The 27,691-nt window shown below is 41.2% G+C and overlaps 1 protein-coding gene across 3 annotated transcripts in view; it reads right to left on the bottom strand.

The window, feature by feature from the left end:
- The window catches only part of bltp3b (bridge-like lipid transfer protein family member 3B), a 44,897-nt gene extending 19,097 nt beyond the window's left edge, over positions 1 to 25,800 (bottom strand). Inside the window, exons 1-14 of one of the 3 annotated variants that reach the window (XR_007896107.1) lie at positions 25,534 to 25,800; positions 11,420 to 11,582; positions 8,736 to 8,774; positions 7,775 to 7,866; positions 6,839 to 7,028; positions 6,620 to 6,760; positions 5,944 to 6,114; positions 5,429 to 5,609; positions 5,233 to 5,316; positions 4,992 to 5,138; positions 3,464 to 3,573; positions 2,622 to 2,763; positions 2,313 to 2,506; positions 468 to 1,876 (exon numbers count right to left, since the gene is read on the bottom strand). Coding sequence is in view for 2 of the 3 variants with exons in the window: in XM_051687942.1 (XP_051543902.1) it covers positions 468 to 1,876; positions 2,313 to 2,506; positions 2,622 to 2,763; positions 3,464 to 3,573; positions 4,992 to 5,138; positions 5,233 to 5,316; positions 5,429 to 5,609; positions 5,944 to 6,114; positions 6,620 to 6,760; positions 6,839 to 7,028; positions 7,775 to 7,866; positions 8,736 to 8,774; positions 11,420 to 11,582; positions 25,534 to 25,577 (3,107 nt within the window). In the remaining variant the exon portion in view is untranslated. The remainder of the gene's footprint in view (positions 1 to 467; positions 1,877 to 2,312; positions 2,507 to 2,621; positions 2,764 to 3,463; positions 3,574 to 4,991; positions 5,139 to 5,232; positions 5,317 to 5,428; positions 5,610 to 5,943; positions 6,115 to 6,619; positions 6,761 to 6,838; positions 7,029 to 7,774; positions 7,867 to 8,735; positions 8,775 to 11,419; positions 11,583 to 25,533) is intronic. The other 2 variants (XM_051687942.1, XM_051687943.1) reach the window with 2 other exon arrangements.
- Between the last annotated feature and the right edge of the window lie 1,891 nt (positions 25,801 to 27,691).

The raw sequence follows: 27,691 nt of genomic DNA, 5'->3' as shown, positions 1-27,691 counted from the left end.
GGTCTTGTGGCTTTCATATATGTGTCCATGAAGGTAATATCTAGATGGCAACCCCTTTTCTGCGAAACTCTAGTCAGATAACATTGGTTGCTACCATGGAGTAGGGTTAAGGCTTAGGGTTTATAGCATGATAATTTTGCAGAATGAGGGTTAGTATCTAGACATAATCATCTGTGTAGTCCACGAGACCATAGGGTGTCATTTCATGTTGAGTCAAAACCCTAATGTATCATAAAATGACAAATGGGACACCTCATGTTCTCATGGATTTCATGGATGGGCATGAGTGAAGGCCAGAGGGCCACATCAACTGCAACATTTGGGACAAGGCCATTGAGACAGGATGTCAACAAAGTGTGGATGCGGAAGAACATCGCAAAGGCTGATTGTGGCTTTTGGCCACATTTGCCGAAAACCAAGCAGGAAACAATGGGCAGTTGTGCTCAGATATACAAATGATGAAGTACCTGGACATGGACTGAGGCAGCCTGCCTCCCTGACTCTTATCGTTCCAATCTCCGGAAGAAGTGTCGGAGAAGGGATCCAATACCACAGATCCACCTTGTGGAGGTTGTAAGGTTTCACTCTGTTGCCCTTTGGCTTCAGTTCTGCTTCCATCCCCATCCAGATATCCTTCTCTGAAGTCCCTTTTCTCCTCAGTCGCCACCCTTCCTCCAGCCACCAAGCCACTCCTCTCATCTGTAGACCCCTTTCTCAGGGCAGAAGGAGACGAGGAAGGGAGTAGGGGAGATATATTCATGCCATGTGTACCTGAATCTGTACCTACAAAAAGGAGCTGATCCACAGAGCTTGTTGACCGAGCTCCCTCCCCTGCAGCTGAGGGTCTCTCTGGGCCCTCACCCCCTTCACTACCAGCCTCCAGAGTGGCTCTGCTCTCTGATGGAGACAGGTCAGAATTAATGGGGCTTGTACTAGAGTCCGGCTGAGGTATGGGCTTTAGGAGTAGGGCAACTTCTGCGCTTTTCATGAGCACACCTACGCAGGCACTGAAAGGCTGGACAGGGCCCTGGCGCTTGGAGCCGTACTGCTCCAGATCTTGCTGTAAAGTGCGTTGCAGAGATTTCACAGCATGTTGCAGTCTGTGCAAGAACACATACTGCCCATGGCTCACCTGAGCACTCAGGTGCTTCTGGATATGAATCAGAACCTGCAAGTCCACTTTGCTTGCCAAAGAGGAGGAGGATGCAAGGGAGCGAGAAGAGGAGGAGTGGCTGTGTAGGCCATCAAGAGAGTGGGGTTTATGGAGACCATTGCTTGGGGTGTTACTAGGTGATGCATCAGTGCTGTAGAACTCCTTAAGAAGCTTCTTCCTCTGCAGACGATTGGCTATCTCTGCTGACTCACTCCGAGGCAAAAGCCCTGACCCTACCCCCGCTTTCAGCCTCTCTTGATGCTGGGTGTATCGGGCAGGATGGCACACCCAAAGGGTGAGAGGGAAGGAGTCCACACAGGGAGTCGGGCGACCTCGACCACTGCGAGAACCTTCATAGTCTATCCAGAACTGAGAAAAGTGCATGGCCCACAAGTCAGTGGCCGCCGGCGTTTTGAGTGCATTTGTGGAGAGAGAGGGTGGGGCGAGGCCCCGGTACACATCATGAACACGCGTGTCCTGCTCGTGGGCATGGCGCAGGAAGACGGAATGCAGCACAGCAAAAGAGTTTTGAGCACGGGGAAAGGAGGAAGAGAGGGAGGTAAAGAAGGGTTGCTCCTGGAAGGCCTGCAACAGAGCCTCCAGATTGGACCGAGAGCATCCTGAAGAGTGACGTGTGTTGGTAGCCACCATTTCAGATGTCTGCACTGACACAGAGCGAGGCTGGTCAGGCTGAGTCTTCACCTGGTCTGTAGGGATCACCAGCTGCAAACACACAAACAGAGTTTTGCATTAAACTGCAAAGACGATGACAAATTACACATAAAATCTTCAAAACAATAATCTGTCTCAAAATCCAGCGAGTCTTATTGCCTTTATGGCAGATGTCTACATAAGTAGCATCTTAAACTAAAGGGGGCTTCATAGGTAACTGATTTGAGACACACTATATGGGCAATTAGGACTCCTCACAGAAATGTAACTAACCCTCACCGCTGACTCTAATGTTGTCTTAACATGCATCTCAGCTACAAAGCATTGATTCTAATACTAACGTGGCTAATCCAACATACTAACATACAGTGATATACTAAAATGGGTCCAAAAAAATGCTGTCTATGCAGGCAGCAGGTTTAAAGACTCAGCTCTTGTTTCAGGGCATGTATCACAGGATGTGTGCGAGTTTAAGTGTATGTTATACCTTCAGCATAAGTCCGTCCACTCTGATATCCACATGCTCGTCAGGTTTCTGGGAGTCATTGAGTTTGTACAGCTCTATAAACTGTTCCAGACTCTGAAGAAGGTCCAGCGCAAACAGATTGAGCCAAACCAGACTGCGAGAGTCAAGCACCAGCTGCAGAGCATTCAACTGCACGTACAGATTAGGACAAGGGACTGCAGGGAGGAAATTTGTATACAGAATTCAATTAATCCTTCAATTCAACTTAATTTCATATTCTGAGTTTGTCAGATGTATAAGAAAGCATGGCTGTGGGCTATTCTGTCTTACTGGGATAGTCTTTGCCGTCTGGGAAGTAGTACTCGGTGAACTCTGCATGAATGGCAGGCATCTCTTGAGGGAGGTAGAGGGATTTCTTATTGCAGGAGATCATGCTTTGAGGACTGGAGCGTGACTGGTCTGCTGTAGACACCTTCACCATAGCAGAGCGATCAATCATTAAAGGGTTAGTTCAACAAAAAATGTTACATTCCATAATTTACACTGGTGTGACATAAATTATGTCAAACATTACTGGTTTTCTGTGTCACTTCATGTCAATGTGCAACGTGCCTTTATGTGCCATATTTAAATTGACCATCAGAATCAATGAGATTTGAGAGATGGAGAGGAGAAGAAGATTATTAATGCGGAGAAGATTATTGTTGAAAAACGACTTTAATTATGGTCTGTTCCTCACATAAATCTATCGTATGTCTTGGGGGTATAGGGCATGAGTTGTATGGACTAATTTTATGGTGCTTTTTTTGTCCTTTTTGGAGCTCAACAGCCTCAGTGCCAATTTATTTTTGTGTATGGAAAAGAGCACTCTGGGAATTCTGCAATATACCTTCTTTTGTGTTTCACAAAAAAATATGTAATACGAGTTTGGAAAGACATGGTGGTGAATAAATAATGACCGAATTGGATGAACTAAACCTTTATTTATGACCATGTTTTTGTGTCGTCAGTCTCTTTAGAATAAAACGCTGTATAGTATTAGGTATTGCAATGTGTCGTGTTAAGGATTCCAAAGATGTTTTAGCCATTTGCATCTATGCACACTTATTATTTAATGTGAGTCTGTGTACATCCAGAAATATGTGTTTATGTATGTTTGATTCCACACCAACCTGATAGATGCTGAAATCTGCCATCCGCAGCACAATAGAACTGGACATGAGCTGAGTTCTAGGTGTAGGTGAGGGCGAGAAAGAACTACTGGAGCTTGTGGAGATTTTACCTGTGAAACACATATACACACATACACACTCAAACATCACTAACACTGCGGACACTCTGCACAAACCTCAGCCATGTGTGTGTGTGGCACCTCAAACGCACACCAGAGAGCTACCTGTCTCCAGACACCAGCAGCAGTTGGCCGTGGGGGAAAGTGGCCACAAGCCGTCTGGGCCTGAGTCCATCTCCCTAACCATTATCCCTCCACCACGCACCTCTAAGACAATCGACTGATGGACTGGGGACACAGAACCCGTTACGCAAAACCTCTCAAACTATAACAGGTGCCAGGGCACACTTAATGACCACTGCAAAACACTCTTAAGAACTCCAAATAAAGAGCAATGATGCTTTTAACAGGATGCTCATAAAAAATTGAGCCATACTGCTATACTGAGCCAAAAACTGTGACACTTTAGCTAAAGGCCCATATACAAAGACTCTGCTACACTCTCAGGGGCCACAGAGAAAGCTGTATAGGCATGGCAACTGTAGTCTCGGCCTCAGACGGCACGCCCACAGACCGCACATAGTCCGTTCACTAGCTGTCTGGCTTCCCACACCTTTTGACATATTAACTACTGACTTTTCCAAATACATGGAAAAGTCAGTACGTATGTATTTGTGATCACAAAGTGCAATTTCTAGCCAATACATTTTGTAAATTAATAGTTTAGAGTTAGAAAACTAGAAAAAAATTAGATTTATTAACTCATATTTTGTATGATAATACTTTTCAGATGATGCAAAAAAGTATTTACCTTTTGAATTTGGGGGGCCCTTAAGTACATTTTTGTGGCATTTTTGCTCCGAGTCCCCATTATTTCTGACCCTGATGCTAAGTATTTCTATCATTACATTAATTCTATATATATATATATATTTTTTTTTTATATTTTCTGTAAAGCTGCTTTGGAACAATATGTATTGTAAAAAGCACTATACAAATAAACCTGAACTAAATTTTCCATTACTTTTTTAAAGATTTTATTTATTACCATGAATTTTTCAGGACTAGAAATCCCTATTTTAAAATTCCCTGAAGTTTTCAAGCTTTTCAATGACCGTGCGTGGAAACTCTGGAATAAATTCCTGTTCAGAATGACCAGAATTTACACCAAAAGTCATGAGTCTGTCTACACGAGACTATGGCAACCATAGCCATGAACGTGCATGATCGTGCCTACTGAAAGTGCTCTTCAGCCTTTGTGGAGTGCCTTTAAACTATAGTGTCACAAATTTTAAAGATGGATCCATGAATGGCACAATGAACTGACAAGCAACTGTAAGAAAAAAATCATGCTCCTAATGCAATAACAATACATTAATTAATCAATTAGTGTTTCTCATATAATCAGTAGCAATCTTAGCACTGCCAATCAGAGGGGGTTAAAAGACAGTGATGTTAAAAGGTCTCACCATGCTGGGGGGAACTTTTGGACTGGCCGCTGACTGCAATTTTAAGCATGTCCACATTGGACTTAAACTCCTCCAGAAGAGAACAAGCCCAGGTCTCACGTGACTTTGTGGCCTCTCCATAATGCATCCAATGCAGACAGCCCTCACCTGAGAAAGAGGCATTTTATTTATTTAATAACCCGAATCTACTCCTGAGCAGCAGGTAATCAAAGTAGCAATCAAACTTGTTTCTAGTGTTTACCAGCTTTGTGGTAGGGGTAGTAGTCAATGGTGATAGAACTGAAGGACAACTGCATGGCACCACCGTCTAATCTCTTATTAATTCCTGTAGAGAGAAAATGAAAGATCCATATACAAACTTGAAACATATATTTCAGGGTAATGTCACCCAACTACACGTTAACATTCACACAGCACCATGTGTAGGTCTGTAGTACCTCTGTCCTTGGCATTGGTGTCATCACAGATGTGAAGGTCAAGGTGTGTGATCTGGAGGTGGTGTGATGTCTCGCGAACATCGTGAGAGTTGAAGAGGCGTGCCATAGAGGCGCTCTGATCTGCCGTGGTTGAAGCCTGCTGAGTGCGCACCTGCTGTGTTGAGGGGGGTGCTGGCGTTACCTAAAAACACACACTAAGAGTTGCAATATACTGTCCAAATTATGTCTCCACATTTCCCAACAGATTAATAAAGTACAATTATGCCATAATGAGCTACAATAATCACACATTGCAAAACCAGAGGTAAAAGTTTGAATATAACCAGTAGGGGGTGCCAGAGATTATTTAGATATCAGAATAAAGGATGGGTGCATGTGTTTGTTGAGGAAATGAGGAAGTCTGAAACTGGTGGTATTTGAGGCATGTTTACAGGTGGTAGAGTGGTGAATGAGAAGAGGAGGTGCCCTCACACACACACACACACACACACACACACACACACACACACACACACCTGTGTGGTGTCAGGGGCCATGCTCTTTCGCTGAGCAGCTGATTTCTCCATGGCTTCACTGAGAGACTTGGCGTACTGCACCATGGCCTTGAGCTGAGAGTCTGTCAGCACCCACAGCAGGTCATCCAGGATCAGAATCAGCTTAGATGCCACTACATTACAGTCCTTCATCTGAAAAACATAGACACAAGCGTTTATATCATAGCCGTGATGCACATAATGTGCACCTTTAAAATTGCTCATCACACAGCAAGACAGACAAATGTATTTCATAGATGTTTAATCTTATATTGTACATTAAGAGCTAATGTGTTGATCTCATGATGTTTGTGCGTATGGGTGTGTGGTTGGAGCCACTGAAATAAAATCCTTAATCAGCTGCCAATATTTAGAGGGGAGCCAAAGAGAAACAGATCCCGACAGGTCATTACATCACGCTCAGAACTGACCCATAAACGAAAGCACTTCAAACCATATACACACGGAATAACACTCTGAATGGTTCCCAACCCTTTTGACCATAATTTGTTTTGATGACTTCTCCAGTCATTACGAATTACTGTATACTAGGTCACAATTTGACCCTGATTTGACAATGTGGGTTTACCTTTATACATTTGACTGAACGTGTTTAAAGACATGTAATAAATGTCTGTTTGTGCGAGTACATCCTTACCTTTCTCTTTAAAGTGACTCTGATCTTTGATTGGTTGGTGATGAGGCGTATGGGGGCGCTGACGACCTCATGCTCTGTGCTCTGGATGGCGTCCGCTTCGATCCTGATCATCTGCCAACTCACTTCCTTAAAGGTTAGGATCTGAAATGCACCATAGCGTTACCACAAAAACATAACCCTCACGTCCTCCACAAACAGCTGGAGCATGCATTACTGTACCTCTCCACGTGTAGGGTCCAGGATGCGTGTGTATCGGAGGTCGCTGGTGGCCCAGCTGGTGTTGACGCTGTTGACCTGGAGCTGTGACAGCTCAAAGGAGGCGTTGAAGGCTTTGGCGCTGATCCGAATTACTATGGAGTTGATAGAGAGTGAGATGCCCTCCACCACCTTCTCCGCAAAACCATATTCACTGAGAAAGACAAAAACATAATATAATACAAATAAAAACATCATAAAAAAAAATAAACACAAAAACATTTTGAGGGGCAAAGAGGAGTTCCATTGTAAATTGCATCAAATCTATGGTTTCTGCCAAAAAACATGGTTACTACACAATTAATATAATAAAACTACCTTTATTTTCATTTGAACGTATTATTATAAGTTGTATTAAAGAAAATATTAAAACAAGAAACAGAATGGGAAAAATAATGCAGAATGCAGAATCGAACCCCGGTTGAAAAAGTGCAGTCGCACCGATGTTACGACCTACACCACTGAAAAGACACAAAGTAGTTTATCAAAAATTCCTATTGTTTCCAATAGACTATTGGGGTGCAAATAAGCGCACTGTGTGGCAGGTTTTATTTACACCTTGGTGCAAATAGTTAATCCAATACTATTTTCTGTTAAGCTTTCTTGCTATTCTTTAACAAGAATACACAAAATGCGTAAAACTTAAATTGTACAGTAATCATACAAAATCACAACTTATGATCAATACCAATTAGCTTCTGATTCTTTAATTGACACACCCCCAACTCAGAAAGTTGAAGCTCAAAGAAAATCCAAAGATTCCCACCGGTAATTACGACATTGTTAATATGTTAATATGATTATTCCAACATTAAATGAAGGCAGCAAGATGTATAAAACAGGAAGTAATGGAGGTGCAGCACAAACTGAGGGACATAGTGCCACTCAACTGAAACTGACCTTTGACCCGAGGCTGTTGCTATAGGTGATGGGCCGTTGGGAGGGCGAGGCTCGTCACAGGTGCTCATCTCCATGACAACTTTATCCAAAGACTGAAAGACATGATTTAGAGCCACAATGATTAACAACCATAAAAGGGATAGTTCACCCAAGAAAGAAAATTCTCTCATTAATTACTCACCCTTATGCCATCCCAGATGTGTATGACTTTCTTTTTTCTGCTGAACACAAATGATGATTTTTAGAAGAATATTTCAGCTCTGTAGGTCCTCACAATGCCAGTGAATGGTGACCAAAATTTGGAATCTACAAAAAGCACATAAAGGCAGCATAAAAGTAATCCTTATGACTCCAGTGGTTTAATCCATGTCTTCTGAAGTGATCCAGTTGGTTTTGGGTGAGAAAAGACCACAGTGTAACTCCTTTTTCCCTTGAAATCATGACCGTGCCAAGAGACTGCAAAGGCAAGTTGTACAGTAAAAATGTCTTATATTTTGGTCTGTTCTCACCCAAAATTGATTAGATCGCTTCAGAAGACATGGATTACACCATTGGTGTCTTATGGATTACTTTTATGATGTCTTTATGTGCTTTTTGGAGCTTTAAAGGTCTGGTCACCATTCACTTGTATTGTATGGACCTACAGAGCTGAAATATTCTTCTAAAAATCTTCTTCTTAATAAGTTTGTGTTCTGCAGAAGAAAGAAAGTCATACATATTTGGGATAGCATGAGGGTGAGTAAATTATAGTATAATTTTCATTTTGGGTGAACTATCCCTTTAAGTAAAAGCAGTGACTAAAAAATACTAATAATAATTTCTAGGTGATAAACAGTGCAAGTTAGTAATGACAAAAAAAAACCTGAAAAACAACACTGATTAAAATCAGAAAAATATATACTTTAATTATAACTAAAGATTTATCTTTTAAAGATTAACATCCATATTTGGTTTTTTTTACCAGAGAGATCGGCTGAGTCTTCAGTTTGGTCCATGGGATCTAAAACACACACCGGAAAAATACATTTATTTACAGTATGTCAGTAAAGTACAGTCTGTAATTATGCACTATTTGCAGTATATTTGCTAAAATAAATAAGCAATGCGCACTTTGACCTCAGTGTATGTGCACATATCTGTGTCAATGTGTGTTAATAAAATGCTGTAGGCCTCTGGATATCGGACAAAAGTGCATTACTAGCATTCTGTTCTGATGCTCTTTTACCGAATAGAGGAAGTGAAAGGAAAGTTGGTGATACAGTGAGACAGATGTGGCAACTCAAGTCTAAAGTACAAACTATGTATGGTGGACCGTGTATTTGAGCAGTGTCTGTGTGGGCAGTTTTAAGTGGTTTTACGAGGACTTTTTTTTTGGTTACAAACTGGTAATTACAAGGGTATTATGCAATAAATGTGGTTTATGAGGACATTTCTAGTGTCCCCATAATTCAAATCGCTTACAAAACATACTAAACGATGTTTTATTGAAAATGTAAAAATGCAGAAAGTTTTTTGTGAGGGGTAGGGTTAGGGGATAGAATCTATAGCTTGTACAGTATAAAAATCATTATGTCTATGGAGAGTCCTCATAATGATAGCTGCACCAACATGAGTGTGTGTGTGTGTGTGTGTGTGTGTGTGTGTGTGTGTGTGTGAGTGTGAGAGAGAGAGAGCAAAGTTTTTTCCAGATTGCATCAGGGAGCATTCAGAAGCACCTGGAGCACAGCCAGTGGGAGAAAACTGTGTTTCTCTTAAAAAAGAAAGAGAGTCAGACAGGGACACGACTCACACTTTCTTCTGCACTTTAATACTGTATAGGGGTGAAAGTGGAAGTGGAGAAACCATAACTCCTGAAATGTGTGCATTTCCCCAAACTAAATCCATTGTATACATATGTTAAACACACACCAAAAAAAAAAAAAAAAAAAAAAAAAAAAAAAAAAAAAAGGCAAAAGGTTTTACTTTCAGGTTTGGGTTAGGGTTTGTCTTTAATAATTATAATTAGCTTTATATTAAAACAATAGAAGTCTATGGAAGGTCCTCATTTACATAGCTTTGTTAAACGTGTGTGTGTGCACGCTTTGAAAAGCAATAGCAGCAGCGTGAATATCAGGCAACACACACTGAAATACAATGAGGATGATTTTAGGAGATCAGAGGATGGAATATTGAAAGATGAAGAGATGGAAAGAAAAAAGAAAAGAGGAGTAGAGGGGAGGAGAGGAGAGGAGGAAGGGAGCATTTCAAAGTCCTTGTCAGGACCCCTCCTCTTCTCTTCTCTGATGTTCATCACACACGTTATCCTTGGCCACCTCCTCTCTCTCAGCCACACATTACACAGGCGTGGGCTTCATTGAACCAATCAGATAGCTTCACAGGGGCCACACTGACCCTGAGAACAGCTGCAGCTATCGTGCTTTATCAATACACACAATGACTTCCATTGAGGATTCATTAGACAACTATGTGGCTGTGCACTTCTGGACAAAAATGGAGGCTCAGTCAATAATGACAGTGGAAAACTGCACCTGACTAATAGTTAATTATGATAAAAGCTATAAATTGAAGAATGGGCAAGCCTAGTGGTGCAAGAAAGAGAGAACCACAACATCAGACTGTGTACTGGTTTAACTGCTTAAGATTAACACTACAATGTGGAAAATACACTGTGGTGTTTGTTACTGTAGCAACATGGCATTTATCATGTCAGGCGTGATTCAAACCAGTCAAAGTCAGTGTTATAAAAAGCATGCCATTCAGAATAACATTGTATCATTGCTCTTTTGAGGCCTGTGTGGTCAGAATGTTGTCATAGATTCCCTGTTGTGATTACAGTGCTCGATTACTGTGTTTCTGCCCAACAAACATGTTCTGGTTGCCTTGGAACAACCTAATCCTAGCCAACTATAAGATACATTTACATTGACAGTGTTTCAATTACTTAAGATTGCCAAGACGTTGTATTGTTGGTCATTAGAAGGCGTTTCTACACAACTGCTTTATCTAACTGCAACAGGAGCTGGATTGCTACATCTCGTCACTGCTTATTTGCATAAAAGTTGAACTCTGCCTCAGATGAAAACGGTGCAATTTTTTCACATTTTTGGTACAGATTTCATTGGAAAATCTGCATATATATGCAGAGCTTTCTAAGGAACTTCAGATTCTATGTGGGCCTGTACATCGCTAATGACTGCTGTTGCTCATGTCGCCTCAAATTGACAATTCTTATTGAAAATTACTGACTTCAGATCTGGTGATTTATGCATTGTAGGTGCACATGCTGTCAGTGTGAATGTAGCTTAATTTTTTTTAAGTGCCAGGCTGAATTGCTATTTATATCCTTCTACTAAGTACATACTTTAAAGTAAGTGATCACACAAATGAAAACAAAACAGCCTCGCACAAATGCATACTTGGGAAGTAGCACACTTTGAAATAGCATGCCATCTGCACACTTCTGGCTTATTATTTTTAACATAGTATGAACTGGAACACACCATTCCCAATCTCACATTTATTGCATATACTACATAAAATGAATAGATTAGCATGCAACTTGGGATGGAACCCGAGTATGCATATCTGGTGACTCAATTAGGACGTCATCAAGGAGCAGATGAATGATACAGGGGCGTCTCTTACCCGGATGGCAGCTTTGTTGCAGAAGACTTTATTAATGGCGAGCCACGTGGGTAGATCCAGCATATTCTGCAAAACCTCCTCATCCAGCTCCAGGTTGGTAAGCTGGCCCTCCCCTTTCAGAGTGCTCAGATTAATCTTATCTGGAGAGAGGTTCTTAGCAAACCTGCAGAGAAGGAGAGAAAGAAATGGGGAGAAATGAGAGAGAAAAAAATCATTAAGACAAATGAGGAGAAGGGAAGGCAAAAGAAGGCTATTATGGATTATGAGCTTTTTGTGTTTAAATGTAATTATGGTCTATAAGTAAGAAGACGGTGAGCTGTTATGCTGTTACCACGCACCCCTTGAGCTTTCTGTGTTAATGTGTGTGTGTTGACTTTTCCTCTAGGCTTAAGCAATAAGGTAAGATGCTGCGCTATATTGTGAACATGGGCTTAAGGGTGCTGTTAGAAGCAACACGCTGAGGAGTGCCAGTTATCCAGTGACTATATTCACAATATCTCTAGTGTCTTAATGCTTTTATAAAACATTTAATACATAATAAACATATCAAGGACATATTTATCCATTAAAATGTTACTTTATTGAGCAAACTGATTAAGTGGCATCCTTCTGCTCATATAAAAATGGCAAAACTGCATCTGAAGGATTTTAATTTTGATTAGACATTAAGTTATTGTGCTTTTGAAGCCAGTTTGAAACCAGTTTCCTAAGGAGGCAGCTTCATGCACAGAATGCTGCATATTTAGTCACTGACAGAAAGGGCAGTGAAAAAGCTACTTGAAGTTTCAAACACAGCCTATGCCGTGGATTTTAGCATGGCTAGAACTTTGCATTGACCAATCTGTATCCAGGACTAGTGACAAAACAATATATTTGCATGGTGATAAATCGATAAACCGATATTTGGCCATTTTGAGATTATCAGTAGATGTTGTGCCCAATTCGCAGACTTGCAAAAGGGGTCATTTCACCTAGAGTCAGTTCTAAAATCAACCTGAAGCCTTGTCAATTAATAATAAACCATTTCTGTTTTCAATTTAAGTGAATTTTAACTAAATATTGTGTACAATAATATTGTGTTTCATTTACAGGACTTGTGAAAGACCGATATATTGGCCAGGCCGATAATTTGGCAGATATTTGTCCATTTTGAGACTATTGGCCAATGTTGTGCCTAATGGGGCTTTTTCACTGCACAGTACAGCTCAACTCTACTCGACCCTGCTCGCTTTTTGGGGGTTTTCCACTGTGGATAGTACCTGGTACCTGATACTTTTTTTAGTACCACCTCGGTCGAGGTTCCAAGAGAGCCGAGCCGATACTAAATGTGACGTAAAACCCTGCAGATCACTGATTGGTCAGAGAGAATCGTCACTACCAGCATCACTGGATTTGCGACACGGGACATCAACCCGCTAGTTTTAAAGTTAGCAACAGCGACAGCAATATCATTTGTTTTTCGAATTGTAAAAAAAAATGGCTGTGTGCAAAACCACGCCGTGGTCAATAAACGAGGTGCAGACATTCCTCTCGTTAGCAAAGAACGAAACGATGCGAAATGAAAAAGTCTTTCAGGAAGTGTCTCAGCTGTTGGCCGCACACGGCCACCACCGGACCTACCAACAGTGTAGGGAAGAGTAAAAAAAACGTAAGTGACTACAGAACCATGAAGAACCACAACAGCCGGAGTAGTTCAAACAGAAGAAAGTGGAAGTGGTTCGACCAAATGGACGCTATCTATGGCAATAGACTGGCAAGCAACGGGAGGGAGAGTGCCCTGGACTCGGCGTTGCTGGAGTCCACAATGGAGGATGGTACATTTTGTTACGTTAATTCTATATTCTGCTTGAAACCTTCACTTTATTTAGTTGACCAGCTACTGGAAAGCTTGCTTCTAAAACAACCAGGCCAATTTAACCGTTACACTTCACCATGCAACAACTGCTTTATGCTGAACAATAAGCTAGTAGCTAACAGCTAGCGGTCGCGTTACTGTTTATGGTCAGTAATGTTTGTGCCGCGTTTAAGATGATGTCACGGCAGTAGAGGCGGCGCAACTATGACGATCAGTCTATAATCCCACCCATGTTGAGGCGAAACTAAACTGCAGTGGAAAAGCAAGCTAAGAAAAGTAAAGCGAGCAGAGTCGAGTCGAACCGTAACGCGCAGTGGAAAAGTGCCATAATTGGCTGATTAACAAAAGTGGCCATTTTGCCTAGTATCAGTTCCAAAATCGATACCAAACCATTTCTGTATTCAATTTAAGTAAATTTAGACTAAATATTATGTACATAAGTGTTTGTTACAATTATAGGATAGTGATAGACTGATATATTCGACAGACCAATAAATCGGCTGATGACTGGCCATTTTGAGATTAATGTAAATATTGTGTTTGTTTCATTCATTCATATTTGATAACTTTAAATTGTATCATATATCAGCAATACCTGTGTATTGGCCATCAACCACCCTGCTCTCTAAAGTAAATATCAGTATCTGCATTTAAAATCCCATATCATTTGACCACTGTCCAGGACCGAACGTTTAGCAAAAGGTTCCAAATGTATATCAGCTTTCAGTGTACCAAGAACCCAAGCTGTGTCAGGGCACCTACACTTCTCTTTTTCAGTTAATGTTTAGAAGTGTTTCCTCAAGGGCAATATACCCATTGCGGAGGATGATAAAAGACCCACTTATTTGTATTTGTTTTCTTTGGCTGTTTTAATGACACAAACAGGTTAGGGTGTGGAAAAAAAAAATCACCCGCTCAAAGCCTCTGATTTGGCCAAGGTAAATCTTTGTAGGATGGGTCAGTATGGGCTGAAATGCTGTTTTCGTCGTGACTAGCCTAAAAATTAAATGTTGACCTGTTTATTTGACCTTGACTTGAAGCAACAGTTTCCTTTAGCACAGTTTAAACACTAACACACACAATTGCAATTTTACAACAGCGAATAGTTCTCGCAAACACAGTTTAAGCCTAGTCCTAGACTAAAAATGTTGTTCTGTTGAAAGTCTGTGTTCAGTTCGTAATTGGGTCCTAGTCTAGGTGTAATCTGTATTTATGAGGACACTCTTAGGTGGCTAGTTATTCCTGTTCCATATTTATCTCCCTTAAATAGAATTTTTTTAAAAACAGCTCTATATGAAGAGCTAAAAGTAGATGATTAAAGCCTAGATACTGAGTGCTCAAACTCTGCACTGCCGAACATTCTGAAAACAATTTAATGACCACTTTAACAACATCTAATAAGAGGTAACTTGTGCCTGAGGTTTACTGAGTTAACCATTTGCCTGAAAACTTAGAAACAATGAATTGAACTTCCGTTCATGTAGGGTATATGGTTAACGTCACAGCTTTTGTGCTCCCGAAGACTAATTAATGATGAAAGTGTCTCAAGGTGGCACAGCGGTAGCACACATGCTTGTATAACACAGCATCCTAACCAGGCGCAATGTGATAGAGCAAAATGCAAATGGACTTTGAGTGCGTTTACATGCACAACAATACACTGGTAACTTTCAGCTTATTTTTCAAATCTGACATTTACATGAGATTAGAAAGAATCAGGTTATTCTATGGATTTGACGTCAAAAAGTAAACAAGCATCCGCACAAAACTTGCACACATTGGATAAGCCGCAAGAATAGCAATAAAGGAGTTTACATGCAAAGTGGCATCAGGGTAATGGGCAAAAAATCTATGTCTGCCGATTGGTTTACGGTGTTAACAGGTTTACGGCGTTAAATAACCTTACACATTGTCGGCTTATATAATAATAATCGTATTTCAATTCTTTGGCATCATGTTGGGTAGCTCTACCCACTGTAAAACCTAATTTGACCAAAAACCTGCTTCACATAAGTGTACATTAAACATCAGATATGTTCTGATTGGCTGTGATTGTGTTGCATTGCACAGTGGTGCTCCCGCAGAGATGGCGATTCAAATCGAGACTGCATATTGCCCTGACAACATTCCCATTCTTTCTCTCTCTACTTTTCTGTCTCCATCATGTCTAATATTGTTGTAAAAATAAAGCATATAAAGTTTTGAAAGAGCAGAGAGGAACGACAATATGTACGGAAAAAAAATTTAAAGGGCAAGATGGTGGGGGTGGGAAAGAAATCTTAACTTCCTTTTCCTGACAGAGTCGACCCAGAGCTCTGGTATAAATTACTAAACCGCTGATGTGCAAAAAGCCCTGCGTGGGCTTGTTCTTCACTCAGCGTGTGAAACACAACAAAACATGAGACAGGGAGTGTGAAAACACATAAACTTCAATAAATGTGCCAGTTCTAAGTGAAATGTGGATACTGATCGGCAGGACGCCACATTACGTAGCTGTGCTCCAAGAATAGTTAAATATTCATTTAGACATCGCCTACCTTAAGCACTTGATATCAGATATCACGTCAGTCCCCAGAATGCTCCACCAATACAGTAAAGAGATGCCAGCCAGGTAACATCAGGTGAGCTCAATTCAACTAAACCTGGGTCACCTCTTTATAGAACTGTGTCAAATGTGTGTTTTTAAGGCCTAAAGGAATATATTTGCTTTGAAATCTTATTTCAATGCTGAAAACAACACAAAAACGGTGTACAGTGTACACAGTATTACATTTGCTTATGTTGCGGTGGCCGATATGGAAATAGATTTTCAGTTACCAATGCCATTGTAGAAATGCAATATTCACAGTCACCCATGATTCATATATTCTGTCAGAGAAAGAACTGAACAGTAGGAGGGTTACTTAGACAAAATTAATTAGCATTTGGCTGGTCATGTGATCTCAACATGGTGGCTTCTATGAGGCAGCCCAGCTTCATATAAATAAAACAGTATTTATTAGGCTTCTGACACGACCAGATTCTTCATCTCAGTGTATATGGTTTTAAACAGATTTTACAAATCAAATTTTTTTTTTTTTTTTTAGAAACTAAAACTTGAAACTTTTTTTAATGAGGAACAAATACAGAATGCACTTTTAACAGGAGTTTTTGAAAAGCAAAGTTAATTGGAAGTTGGCCAGGTCAGGTGACAATCATTTGCTGCTTTCCTGAGACACTGTGTGGAATTTACACCACAAAGCTGGAAAATGAGAGTGGTAGAAAGTAAAACAGAAGAATAAAGGAAGAAATTAAAATTAAGTGAGGGAGAAAATGACAGAAGAGTAAACTAAATGATGACAAGAAGGTTTTTCAAGGAAAGAGAGACATTCGGTCTCCATCTGCAGGGATACCAGCAGTGATGAACTGACATGAGGGAGGTGGATCTAAAAAGACCACACAATCAGTCTCACAGTCACCCAGTTACACAAATGCAGGTATCTTCAGACAACCCCACATACTCTCTTGACTTGCACATCCACTGTTGTTGTTTTTACCTTCATCTCCTGATGTTTAGTTGCGATTACATCTTCTTCGCACTTCTTTGTGACAGCAACAGCTCAAAATGTGAGTGTTGCCACCTTGTGGACCCACTAATTAGTGTAAATAAAACCAGGCGCATGCCTATTCTGCACGTTCAAAGACGCACAAGTAGAAAAACCGGGCTGTGGGCATACATTGCTCGTGCACTCTGTTAATCATGAGATTTGCATCACGCATCCTGTACCGAAGTATACTTTGGGCTTAACATTTAGAATCTAAAAAAAACATAATCCAGCTACCAAAGGTATGAATCAAGGTGAAAGTCCCCAACCAGCCATTTTAAAGACCTTATAAAATTGTTTAACGAGTAACCTAGATGAAGACCTTGTATCATAATGCCAATCTTGTGATTGGCAATGATGTTTGAGCTCCGCCCCTTTAGGCGCATATTTGCCCTATATAAGCGGGTGCTCAAACATTATTTCTTCAGAATTTCTTCCTTCAAGACCGACATCGTCTTGTCTTGACTATAACGGATCATCTCATCTTGATCAGCCCGCTATTTGCCGTCGAGTCCAGCACCTGCAGCGAAGATTCACCCGCCCCCTCTAGTGTTCCGGCGAAGAAGTCTCTCCACCTTGCTGCTGGATCGCTCAGCGAGACATCTACCTGCTTTCCGCAGCATCCAGGTAGGAGTTGCATCCTTTCAATATATATATATATATATATATATATATAATACAGTTCCGTCCAAGTGACATAACAGAGCCACTTGTAAGCGTCTTTTTAAAGATTTTGTTTTAATCTTTAAAACAAGTGTTCCTGAGTGACACATCGCTCCGTCAGACCAACATGAGAGCCGCGTTCGCTGCCTGGGCCACACAATGTGTTATGACACTACATAGTGCGGCGTGATGGGACTCTGTTCCCCATAGCCTTCAAATGCAATGTCGAGTGAACTGAATCGATAGGGAACGTCTCCGGTTACTCACGTTACCTCGGTTCGTTGAGAAGGGAACGAGACACTGCAAAACTTGGCCGCACTACTACGTCAGAGTTTCGAGGAACAAGCAACGTGTTCTTGTCCCTCAGTCAGAAATTATGAAGAAATTATGTTTGAGTGCCCGCTTATATAGGGCAAATGTGCATCTAAAGGGGCGGAGCTCAAACATCATTGCCAATCACAAGATTGATGTTATGATAGAAGGGCTTCAACTAGGTGGTGGAAAAGGGATTTTCCCCATAGCGTTAAAATGCAATGTCTCATTCACTTCATCTCAGGGAACCGAGGTTATGTGAGTAATGTGATGTGCCTTTTTTAATAGGCAACAGGCATTAGTTTAAATCACAACCATGAACCAAGATTTGCTACTTGCTAGTCAGTTGTAGGTAGTATTCAGCCACATCCACACTAATTCATTCAAGTTTGAAACCTCCGTTTTCAGTTTCCTAACGTCGTAATTTTCCAAAGTATGTGGTTATGGAGAGTTTTTTCAAAAGTCGGTGGAGGAAAATGGTGTTAAGGTGTAAATGTAGCAACATCAATTAGTTTTCAAACGGAAACATATTAGTGTGGTTGTGGCCTGGGACATTTTCATTCTAGAGAGCATTGGATTGGACAAGAATCTGTGTAGTGCAAAATGAGTCATCAAAACTTTCGCTTAGAATCCATACTTCCCTATTATATGGCATGTCAAAAAAAGTATGCCAATGGAGTAGAATCATCAGTATTCATAAAATAGTAGCCTTAGCAAGAAACACCCGGATGACATACTATGTCCGGCGAGATTCTGAAGTGCAGATCGACTGGACACTTTATGATCCCATAATCCCTCTGGAAGTGAGGAGACGTCACGTTCAAAACGCTGGATTTGGCTATTTCAAATGGGTATATCTGCTAAAAGTTCATTTTTCACTAGCATCAAATCAAATCAAATCACTTTTATTGTCAGACAACCATATACACAAGTGCAACAGTGTGTGAAATTCTTGGGTGCAGTTCCGAGCAACATAGTAGTCGTGACAGTGATGAGACATATACCAATCTACAATAAACATCAAATTTACACAACACAATTTAAAATCTAATATACACATAATTACAACACAATATACAAATAATAACATACAAATGTACATTATACAATACACACAATACAGAATACACATTATACAATAAAAAAATAGTATATATAGTTGAGAGATATAATTATGACAGTCCAGTGTGCGATAATAAGATTAATAAAGTGCAGTGCTGATGCATATTGATCGCGAGAGATCAAGAGTTCAAAAGTCTGATTGCTTGGGGGAAGAAGCTGTCATGAAGTCGGCTGGTGTGGGTCCTGATGCTGCGATACCGCCTGCCTGATGGTAGCAGTGAGAGCAGCCCATGGCTCGGGGGGCTGGAGTCTCTGATGATCCTCTGAGCTTTTTTCACACACCGCCTGGTATATATGTCCTGGACGGAGGGAAGCTCACCTCCGATGATGTGTCTGGCAGTTCGCACCACCCTTGCAGGGCTTTGCGGTTGTGGGCAGTGCTATTGCCATACCAGGCGGAGATGCAGCCAGTCAGGATGCTCTCTACAGTGCTGGTGTAGAACCGTGTGAGGATGTGGCGGTTCATTCCAAACTTCCTCAGCCATCTCAGGAAGAAGAGGCGCTGATGAGCCTTCTTCACAACAGCCTCAGTGTGGACGGACCATGTGAGTTCCTCAGTGATGTGAACACCCAGGAACTTGAAGCTGCTGACTCTCTCCACTGGTGCTCCATTGATGGTGATGGGGCTGTGTTCTCTTTCTCTTCTCCTGAATTCCACCACAAGCTCCTTTGTCTTACTGATGTTGAGGGAGAGGTTGTGCTCCTGACACCAGCATGTCAGAGTGTGCACCTCCTCTCTGTAGGCTGTTTCATCATTGTCAGTGATCAGACCTACCATCATCGTATCATCAGCAAACTTAATGATGGCATTGGAGCTGTGTGTTGCCACACAGTTATGTGTGTACAGGGAATACAGGAGTGGGCTAAGAACACAGCCCTGCGGGGCTCCAGTGTTGAGGGTCAGGGATGAGGAGATGTTGCTGCCCATTCTAACCACCTGGCGTCTGCTTGACAGGAAGTCCAGGATCCAGCTGCACAGCGAGCTGTTTAAGCCCAGAGCCCGGAGTTTCTCATCAAGCTTGGAGGGCACTATGGTGTTGAATGATGAGCTGTAGTCTACAAACAGCATTCTCACATAAGTGTTCTTTTTTTCCAGGTGGGAGAGAGCAGTGTGTATTGTAGATGCAATGGCATCATCAGTGGAGTGGTTGTTGCAGTAAGTAAACTGCAATGGGTAACCAATGTCCAAAAGTGTTTGTCTGTCGTAGACAATAAGGCAGACAACATCCAAGACAAAAAACATAAGAATTGTAACCAAAACAAACAAAAACCTACAATGTTGTTTCGGAGCTCGCAACGCAGCAGCCATACTCGGCACCATCTTTTGGAGATACACTGGCAGTCAAAAGTTTGGAATAATGTACAGATTTTCCTCTTATGGAAAGAAATTGGTACTTGTATTCACCAAAGTGGCATTCAACTGATCACAATGTATAGTCAGGACATTAATAACGTGAAAAATTACGTAACCACAATTTGAATTTTTTTTTAATTACTTCAAAGTGTTCTCTTTAAAAAATCCTCCACGTGCAGCAATGACAGCTTTGCAGATCCTTGGCATTCTAGCTGTCAGTTTATCCAGATACTCAGGTGACATTTTACCCCACGCTTCCTGTAGCACTTGTCATAGATGTGGTTGTCTTGTTAGGCACTTCTCACACACCTTACAGTCTAGCTGATCCCACAAAAGCTCAGTGGGGTTAAGATCCATAACACTCTTTTCCAATTATCTGTTGTCCAATGTCTGTTTCTTTGCCCACTATAACCTTTTCTTTTTGTTTTCCTGTTTCAAAAGTGGCTTTTTCTTTGCAATCCTTCCCATAAAGACTGCACCCCTGAATTTTCTCTTTACTGTTGTACATGAAACTGGTGTTGAGCGGGTAGAATTCAATGAAGCTGTCAGCTGAGGACATGTGAGGCGTCTATTTCTCACACTAGAGTCTCTGATGTACTTATCCTCTTGTTTAGTTGTACATCTGGGCCTTCCACATCTCCTTCTGTCCTAGTTAGAGCCAGTTGTCCTTTGTCTTTGAAGACTGTAGTGTACACCTTAGTATAAAATCTTCAGTTTTTTGGCAATTTCTTTTTAAATTTGTATCCCCTTTTCTCCCAATTTGAAATGCCCAATTCCCACTACTTACTAGGTCCTCGTGGTGGTGCGGTTACTCACCACAGTCCGGGTGGCGGAGGACAAGTCTCAGTTGCCTCCACTTCTGAGACAGTCAATCTGTGCATCTTAGCACGTGGCTTGCTGTGCATGACACCGCGGAGACTCACAACATGTGGAGGCTCATGCTACTCTCTGCGATCGACGCACAACTTACCACGCTCCCCTATTGAGAGCGAGAACCACTTAATCGCAATCATGAGGAGGTTACCCCATGTGACTCTACCCTCCCTAGCAACCAGGCCAATTTGGTTGCTTGGGAGACCTGGCTGGAGTCACTCAGCACACCCTAGATTCGAACTCGCGACTCCAGGGGTGGTAGTCAGCATCAATACTCAATGAGCTTCCCAGGCCCCATTTTTTGGCAATTTCAAGCATCGTATAGCCTTCATTCCTCAAAACAATGATTGACTGACGAGTTTCTAAAGTTTCTTTTTTGCCATTTTTTACCTAATATTGACCTTAAGACATGCCAGTCTATTACATACTGTGGCAACTCAAAAACAAACAAAGACAATGTTAAGCTTCATTTAATGAACCAAATAGCTTTCAACTGTGTTTGATATAATGGCAAGTGATTTTCTAGTACCAAATTAGCAATTTAACATGATTACTCAAGGATAAGGTGTTGGAGTGATGGCTGCTGGAAATGGGGCCTGTCTAGATTTGATCCAAAATGACTTTTTTCAAATAGTGATTGTGCTGTTTTTAACACCAGTAATGTCCTGACTATACTTTGTGATCAGCTGAATGCCACTCTGGTGAATTAAAGTACCAATTTCCTTCCGAAACAGCAAAATCTGTACATTATTCCAAATGTAATGTATATTTGCCAGTGTATATTGCCTAAAAGTTAACATACATGAGCAAAAAGGTAAAACTTTGTTTAAATGGTGTTAACTGATATTCAGGGAATGTGCTGGTGGAAGACAAGGTTATTTTTAAGGAGCAGACGTGGTTAATTTTTAGGCCATTTTGTTATTCTGCAATTCTGAAATGAAATTCTGCATGGCTGTGTGTGTGTGTGAGATAACTAAACTTCCTTTTGACTAAGTGTTTTAAGGCTAAATAATAATGCAGAGAAAACGCAATGAGGTGCTTTTGGTTTCACTTTCATTCATGCTAGTTTTGTCAAAGCTTGGCCTCAATATCTAGAGAAACCCAGCATCCTGGTCCTGTTTGAGTGAGAATAACAGAAAAAGACAGTTATAAACAAATCGACTAAGTAATTTGCCGATCAATGAAAAAAAAAAATGGACATATCTGCAGGTGTGCTTTCATTTCAGAAAATACAACATGGGATCTGAGAAGTAGTTTCCTTTATGTAGACCTACCTGGTCTTGGGAATTACATTCTCTGATGAAAATCTTTACAAATTCAGGTCTATACTTCCAAAGAAAAGAAGCAAATATACAGTAGCCGCTATGACCGCCATATCAGTTCTTACACTGATTTTACACTGAATGACCAAAGAGAGATAAGACACTGTGAGCTTCATCTTCTAAAACTGGGGGCCCAAAAAGACTAGAAATACAGGTCGGGCATGTTTCATTGCTCTGAAAACTGCCTACAGCTCCAATCATTCCTCTTCTGGGCCTGCAGCTTAGAGACACCATTTACCCAGAAACACAAAATGTTTAAGCTATAAACATAACTGAGGATATTAAGTCTAAAAAAGTGCTGCAGCTTGTTATTGTGCAAGCCAAACTCTGGGCGAAGTCCCACACCATTCAATTAATTCAACATGCCGCCATAAACAATAAGTCAAGGTCCAGAGAGTGTGCCATCCATTTTTCGGAGGCCTTGAGTGTCACTGATCCCACAAAAAAAAAATATATAGAAGGGTGCAGTCGAACACGCACAAGCTCTAAACAAGTCACCTTGAAGGGCACATCTGATATTTGCAGCCCCAAAGACCATCGATGCTTTTTCCCGACCACCATTCCATACCATCATTCTTTATCTTACCAAGCTGAATGGTTGACAACGTGGCATACACCTGAGCTATTAATTAACAAATGTACAAGAATGGTGAACGCTATGGGACCAAACATCACCATCTCACCAAATGTCCTCAGTCATTTTGAATGAATAGGGGTAGTATTTCATCTGGACTCGCTCCACTGAGAGAATAAATAATGCAGGTAGGTTGGACTCAAGAACTGCCCCAACAATGGCTCACAATAGTGAAACCATTTGGCACAATGTGCACTCGCCAACAATGGTGAAACATTGTTTCTGTTCAACCCAACCCTCATCTAACAATCCATCCAGACTAAAACCAAGTTTCCACAACAAACTAAACAGATGTGACCGGGTACTATATTAGAGGTCGACTGATAGTGGCTTTTGCCGATACAGAAGGTGGTGAAAAAGGCAGATAGCCGATTAATCGTCCGATTGTTTTTCAAATTGATTTATTGAATGTTAAAACATTTTCTTTGTCTTTCCTTACAGTGATGGGCACAGACATAGAAGCTGCAAGAGTCCAAAATGAGTAAAATCCCAGATGCAGGTTCATTGTGCAAGTAAAATCCCAATCATAACCAGAACTAAAAAGTACTTTTAACTATTAACAAGCCCGAAACACACTGGTGACTCTTATTTTGAAATGTACTGTGTGCTTCCAAACAAAACATGTACTTTTACAATAATCTACAATGTAAGACAATAAAAATACTATAAAGTAAACATTGTCATATGGGCTTATAATACCGTATGAGCAGTAACTCAATAGTAGTTCATCTTTCATCAATAGCAGATCAACAGAGTTTGCTTGTCAATTGTCCGGTATTCTGGTATTATAAAATACTTTTTTCCTTTTCCCAATGACACTGTCAATCAAAATCAACATGAACTCAACAAACAATAAAGGTTATATTAATAAACGTTTAATAATGTCTATGCTTGGGGCCTGGGTAGCTCAGTGAGTATTGACGCTGACTACCACCCCTGGAGTCACGAGACCGAATCCAGGGTGTGCTGAGTGACTCCAGCCAGGTCTCCTAAGCAACCAAATTGGCCTGGTTGCTAGGGGGGGTTAGAGTCACATGGGGTAACCTCCTCGTGGTTGCGATTAGGGGTTCTCGCTCTTAATGGGGCACGTGGTAAGTTGTGTGTAGATCGCGGAGAGTAGTATGAGCCTCCACATGCTGTGAGTCTCCGTGGTGTCATGCACGGCGAGCCACATGATAAGATGTGCGGATTGACGGTCTCAGAAGCGGAGGCAACTGAAACTTGTCCTCCACCACCCAGATTGAGGTGAGTAACCACGACACCATGTGGACCTACTAAGTAATGGGAATTGGGCATTTCAAATTGGGAGAAAAGGGGATAAAAAAATAATAATAATGTCTATGCTTCATTTGTCTTTTTTTTTTATTTATTTTTTATTAATAATCATGATTTAGTCCATAAACAGTGATGGTGACAGTGACTTTGCTCCGTTATCTTGTGTATGTGTAAATATTCACCAAATTAAACTTTTTATAACCTATATATTCATCAGATTAAGGGTTTTTGTCACAGAGGAACATGAAAAAAAAAATACAAAAAAATTAAAGTTAAAAAAATTGTTCCAAAAAGCAACAATCAGCACCGATTAATCGGTAAACCCGATATATCGTTGACCACTATATTATATGCAGATAGATTCAGACAGAGGTGAGGCGCATCCTAGTGAGGGAGGGTCTTCTTTTGTCTAACCCACATTTAATAAAGTAAATACTGAAAGCACCAAGCCATTTTGCTTTTTGATGGACCTTAAAGTTATAGTTTACGCAGAAATGAATATTCTGTCATAATTTACTCGCCCTTATGTTGTTGCAAACATGGATGACTCACTCTTTTTTCACAAAATGAGATGTTAGGCAGAATGACTGCCTCAGTCCCCATTCACTTTCACTGCATCTTTTATTCCAAACGATGAAAGTGAATAGTGACTTAGACTGAACTTTCTGTCTACCATATCATTTTGTGCTCCACTGAAGAATTAAAACTCATTCGGGTTTTGGAACAACATGAGGGCAAGGGTAAGTAAATGCTGACAGAATGTTCGTTTTAGGGTGACCTGTCTCTTTAAAAAAGGGTTTCAATCAGCATGACCACAGTGACTTTTAGGAAAGGAAAGTCCAGACAAGTCACACTGACCTTTTAACACAAAACCAACATTAAGCAATCAGAGCAGACAGACTTGTTTAGCTGGACACATGAATGACACCAGATCCTTATTTTGATATCAGCCCAGTGCATTTCATTGGCAAGCTATCAACCAGCCCAAGTTATGAGCCATCAGCATGTGTCATCCAGCAAAGCCACATCACCATGTCTCAGTTCAATAATAAACAAACCGACAGTGTATTTTAAGCATGTATTGACATGTCTGTAAAACCCGTAGAGGATCAGCACTGACCTGGAGAGATGTTTCAGGATCTGTTTCTTGATCAATCCAGCCATGACCGTAATCTCATGAAGAACTTATCCAAGGACGGGGCTCTGACTTTGAACGCTGTACATTGTAGATTTCCTCCGGTTAACAGGAGTGTTTTCTTCTCGAATATGAAGGCTCGTTATGGGCGAATATTAACATTACTCGTATAAGGCGTCCGACGCAAACGCTCCTCCGACGGGTCCATGTTGAATGCGCAGTGACGAGTCGGTGGACCAGCGAGCATGCGCAGGAGCACTCCTCGACAACGAGGCTCGCAGAACCAGAGATCTTCTACTATTTGTCCACAAGCTTAGCATGAAATAGCATAACGCGGCGGTCCCATAGACATTCTATGGGCGGTCCTCTGATGAGAAGACAATAGGCCGTTTTTAATGGATGTCTACGGAGATGCTTCAGTGTGCAGAATAAACTGCTTTTGTGAGAAAACTTAAAGAAATCACTTAATGAATTTACCACCTTTCAGCTAATCTTCAACATGTTTTACACTAAATAATCCTTTTGTAATGAACTATTTGTGGGGATTACTACGATAAAATTGTTGTTTTATAAGAGAAGACGCGGACAATTTTGCGACAGGTAGGTGTCTGTTTACGACTCTTCCCATTCATTTATATGGTATCCGCAAACGGTTACTTACTGTCGTAACACGCTAGTTGACCGTTGCGCTCTCTCCTATGATAGAGCCGCGGACATTGTTATTTAAGTAAAAGAATCTCAGGCCTAACTGCGTTGGACAAATAGGAATCCTCTTTAAAGGTTATGTCACACAGTTCGTGCATTTGTGTTTCTTATGGAAATTGAATCAGAATGAGCTTTATTCGCTCACGCATACAAGGAATTTGTCTTGGTGACAGGAGCTTCCAGTGTACAACAATACAAAAACAGCAGCAAGACATAGATAATAATAAAAAATAAAAAATAGTTACACACATTCGTACATACACACACACACACACACACATATCATACATACACATACGTAGTGCAGTCTAATACAAATCTGTTATCTGTTATGTACAGTGCAAATACAAATCTGTTATGTACAGTGCAAAAGTTTTTTTTTTTCTTTCAGAGGAATGAAATGGCAGAAGAGGTTGGATGTGTTGAATAAATATAAAAAAGACTAAACTGTGTATTGCACATAATTATTGCTCAGTGGGGCAATTTAACTGTTCATGAGATGGATAGCCTGAGGGAAAAAACTGTTCCTGTGCCAGAACTCTGAAGCGTCGGCCAGAAGGCAACAATTCAAAAAGGTAGTGGGCAGGGTGAGTGGGGTCCAGAGTGATTTTTCCAGCCTTTTTCCTCACTCTGGAAGTGTATAGTTCTGGGGGGGGGCAGGGGGCAACCAATATTCCTCTCAGCAGTCCAAACTGTCCTTTGTAGTCTTCTGATGTCTGATTTCGTATCTGAACCGAAACCATGGGTCATTGTGTGTCTCCCACTTCAGCTCCTGTGAGATGGTAGTGCCCAGGAACCTGAATGACTTCACTGCTGCCACAGTGCTGTTTAGAATGGTGAGGGGGGTCAGTGTTGGGGTGTTTCTCCTAAAGTCCACAATCATCTCCACCGTTTTGAGCGTGTTCAGCTCAAGGATGTTTTGACTGCACCAGACAGCCAACTGTTCAACCTCCCTTCTGTATGCAGACTCATCGTCATCTCAGATGAGGCCGATGACAGTGGTGTTGTCTGCAAACTTCAGGAGCTTGACAGAGGGGTCCTTGGCGATGCAGTCATTGGTGTAGAGGGAGAAGAGTAGTGGGGAGAGCACACATCCCTGAGGGACACCAGTGCTGATTGTACAGGTGCTGGAAGTGAATATCCCCTGTCTCACAAGCTGCTGCCTGTCCGTCAGAAAGCTGGTAATCCACTGACAGATAGACATGGGAACAGAGAGTTGGTGTAATTTATTCTGGAGTACTGCTGGGATGATGGTGTTGAAAGCCGAACTGAAGTCCACAAAAAGGATCCTTGCATATGTCCCTGGTCTGTCCAGATGTTGCAGGATATGATGCAATCTCATGTTGACTGCATCATCCACAGACCTGTTTGCTCGATAAGCAATTTGAAGGGGATCTAGAAAGGGTCCAGTGATGTCCTTCAGGTGGGCCAACACCAG

This window comes from Myxocyprinus asiaticus, chromosome 45 (genome assembly GCF_019703515.2).
Source record: "Myxocyprinus asiaticus isolate MX2 ecotype Aquarium Trade chromosome 45, UBuf_Myxa_2, whole genome shotgun sequence".
NCBI classification, from domain to species: Eukaryota; Metazoa; Chordata; class Actinopteri; order Cypriniformes; family Catostomidae; genus Myxocyprinus; species Myxocyprinus asiaticus.
This window is presented reverse-complemented; position numbering and strand designations above follow the sequence as displayed.